The 2,713-nt window shown below is 65.1% G+C and overlaps 1 protein-coding gene across 1 annotated transcript in view; it reads right to left on the bottom strand.

Moving 5' to 3' along the window:
* The window catches only part of MAPK8IP2 (mitogen-activated protein kinase 8 interacting protein 2), an 8,993-nt gene extending 6,317 nt beyond the window's left edge, over positions 1 to 2,676 (bottom strand). The window contains exons 1-4 of the mRNA XM_007954774.1: positions 2,612 to 2,676; positions 1,644 to 1,749; positions 223 to 495; positions 54 to 139 (exon numbers count right to left, since the gene is read on the bottom strand). Coding sequence (XP_007952965.1) covers positions 54 to 139; positions 223 to 495; positions 1,644 to 1,749; positions 2,612 to 2,676 — 530 coding nt within the window. The remainder of the gene's footprint in view (positions 1 to 53; positions 140 to 222; positions 496 to 1,643; positions 1,750 to 2,611) is intronic.
* Between the last annotated feature and the right edge of the window lie 37 nt (positions 2,677 to 2,713).

The following is a 2,713-nucleotide window of genomic DNA, read 5'->3' as shown; positions in this document are numbered from 1 at the left end:
CCCCTCCCCTCCGCTCCCCGCCCCTCCCCCTCCCCGGCCTCTCACCTCCGAGCGTCGCCTTGGGGGGGCTGCACAGCAGCGTCTCCGGCCCGGAGGCCGGCGGGGCGGGGGCGAAGTCGCCATTGTTGTTCAGGGAGTCCTGGGGGGCAGAGACCAGCGCTGAGGGTGGGACGGGCAGGCCGCGGGGGCCCAGGTTGGCGAGTTCCGGGGGTCGCCGCTCACCTGCGCTCCCAGGGCCGTCAAGTGGAGCGTGGTGGGCCGGTGCTTGTGGGGCTCGTTGGTAGAGGGGGAGGGGATCAGGGGCTGGTCCGGGGCAGGAGCAATGGAGCCACCGAGGCCTCCTTCCTCCCCGCCCCCATCTCCCTCCTCCTCTTCCTCCTCTTCCTCCTCCTCCTCATCCTCTTCATTGTCATCGATCATCTCAAACTCCTGGAAGTCGTCCTGGAAGGAGCAGATGGGGTGCGGCTGCTCCGAGCGCCCCAGGGAGAGGCTGTCCTGCAGGAAGAAGGGCAACGCAGAACTGGGCCAGAGTGCGAGGTGGCCACGCAGGGTCCCGGGTCACAGAAAAGGGATGAGCAACAGACGGGCAAAGCCCACTCCAGCGCTCTCTGTCCACCACCACATTGAGGGGTGAAAGCTTACAGGGTTCTTGGGAAAGGGCCTGGCCTGTGGTCCCCACACACCTGCCTCACCTCCCTGACAGCCTCGCACCTGTCCTGTTCAACAGTGACTGCTTCCTTCTCAGAATACAAGTTTTCACTGACTGCAGGCTCCAGGAGGGTAGGGCTGTGTCCAAGTTGTGTCCCCAGCCCGGAGAACAGAACCCACTGCACGGCGGTGGTTCAGCATCCACAGCAGGAATGAAGGGACACAACCTGCACCAACCTCGGCCTGGGCCTCGCTCCTCCTCCCTTCCCCCCACCCCTCTTGCCTGGCTCCTGCAGGTCTCCCTCCTCTGAGAAGTCCTCCTGATTTTTTCAGTGTCCATTGGCTCCCTACCCTCATAGCACCTTGTGCACCCTTACTGGAATCCAGCCCTTGACATGTGAGCAGTCTCTGTCCCTTACATGTCTGTCTCCCTTGTCATGAGGGCCAGGGCCACACCTGCCACGTTCAGCTCCCTAGCACCCAGAAGTACCCAGTACCTGCCCCATAGCTCAGACATGTTCGTGAACAAAACCGAGGAGATGTGGAGAGACAGGGAAGTGGAGGAGATGGGGGAATTAAAAGATTTAAGAAGGTGGATAGGTACAGAGGCTGGAAGGAAAGGTAGGGAGGGGACAGATGCAATGAGATGGCCACTGGAAGCCACTAGATCTTTCTGTGGAATGACCTGAGCACTAAGGGCAGTGGCATCTGGTCTCTAAAGTACCCTTCTCCTCCTCTGGCTGCCAGTGATGGCAGCCACACAAGGCCTGCTGGGCCAGGGGCTTCTCTGCTGTGTGGGCCCTCAACAGAGGGCCTGCTTCTGCTGTTAGAAAAGAGGTTGGGTACCAGAAAGCCCCAGGCTAGAGGCTAAGCAGCCTGGGGGCAGTGAGGGGAGCTCCCAAGGTTGAGATCAGACCTGCCCCCCAAAACTCCAGTGAACTCCAAACAGCCTGAGACCCCTCCCTGGTCACCCTGTGGGCTCAGCCCCTCCCCACCTTCTCGCAGTGGTCTGAGTCGTAGCTGAGACCAAGGCCACAGTCATCGGTGATCTCAGACAGATCCTCATCATCAAATTCTTCCAGGCTTATGTCCTGAGGGGCCCTGGAGAGGAGCCCAGGGTCAGAGAGCAAGGACAGGGCTCTTGCAAGAGCCACCAAGCCTGGACTCCAGCCCAGGGGCTGCTCCTGAGGGGGAGCCAAGGGAGAAGCCCAGCTTCCAGGCTGTGGTCTCCAGAGCCCCCTGCTTCCAGACACACATCCTGACGTCAACCTGAACCCCAAGCTCTGCTCCCCGGCTGCCCTCCCCCACTGCGTTACACCAGCCCCAGAGGCAGCCACCCTCCTCCCTCACAGAGCCAGCAGCTGCTCCTCCCTTCCCCGCTCCCTCGGCCCTCTGGGTCTCACAGCCCCGGCCCCAGGGGAGCCCCACTGCGCCAGGAGCAGGGGGGAGGGGGGCTGAGGCCGCAGCCGCTGGAGGGAGGGGCGGCTGCTCCGGGGGCAGAGCCTGGCCCACAGCAGGGCTCCAGCCCTCCCCACCCCCTCCCCTCCCCCAAGGCTGCAGGCTGCAATTCAACACCTCCCACCCGGGTTCTGCCACAGGCCCCCACCAGGGGAGGCCGCGCGGGCCCACAAGGACACTGGGCACCGAGTGGACGCCCACCATGCTGCCCACGGGCTGCGTACGGAGGCTCAGGCCGGGGCCTCGGCCCTGGGCAGGCTGGGCGCGGCGCTGGGCCAAGCGGCGGATGGGGGAGGGGAGATGCGACAGCTGCTCAGGTCACCGGGGCTGCAGAATGAGGGCAACAACGGGGAGACCCTGCAGGGGAGCGGGAGCCCGAGGCCTGCGGAGGGGGAGGGGACTGGTGCTGGGTCCGCAAAGGCCGTGGGGGTGGGTGAAGGGGACCGGCGGGCTGGGCTGCAGCCAGGCGAGGCGCCCGCCGCGGCCCGGGCGCCCAGGTGCCTACCTGCAGCCGGGCGGCGACAGCGAGTGGAAGGTGGCCAGCGCGAACATCTCCGCCCGATCCGCCATCTTCTCCGGGGAAAGGCCTCCCGACTGCGGCGGGGCG

This window comes from Orycteropus afer, unplaced genomic scaffold, assembly GCF_000298275.1.
Source record: "Orycteropus afer afer isolate SDZICR_OR568_19922 unplaced genomic scaffold, OryAfe1.0 scaffold00471, whole genome shotgun sequence".
NCBI lineage: Eukaryota > Metazoa > Chordata > Mammalia > Tubulidentata > Orycteropodidae > Orycteropus > Orycteropus afer.
Note: the sequence above shows the minus strand (reverse complement) of the source record. Positions and strands in the feature narration are given on the sequence as shown.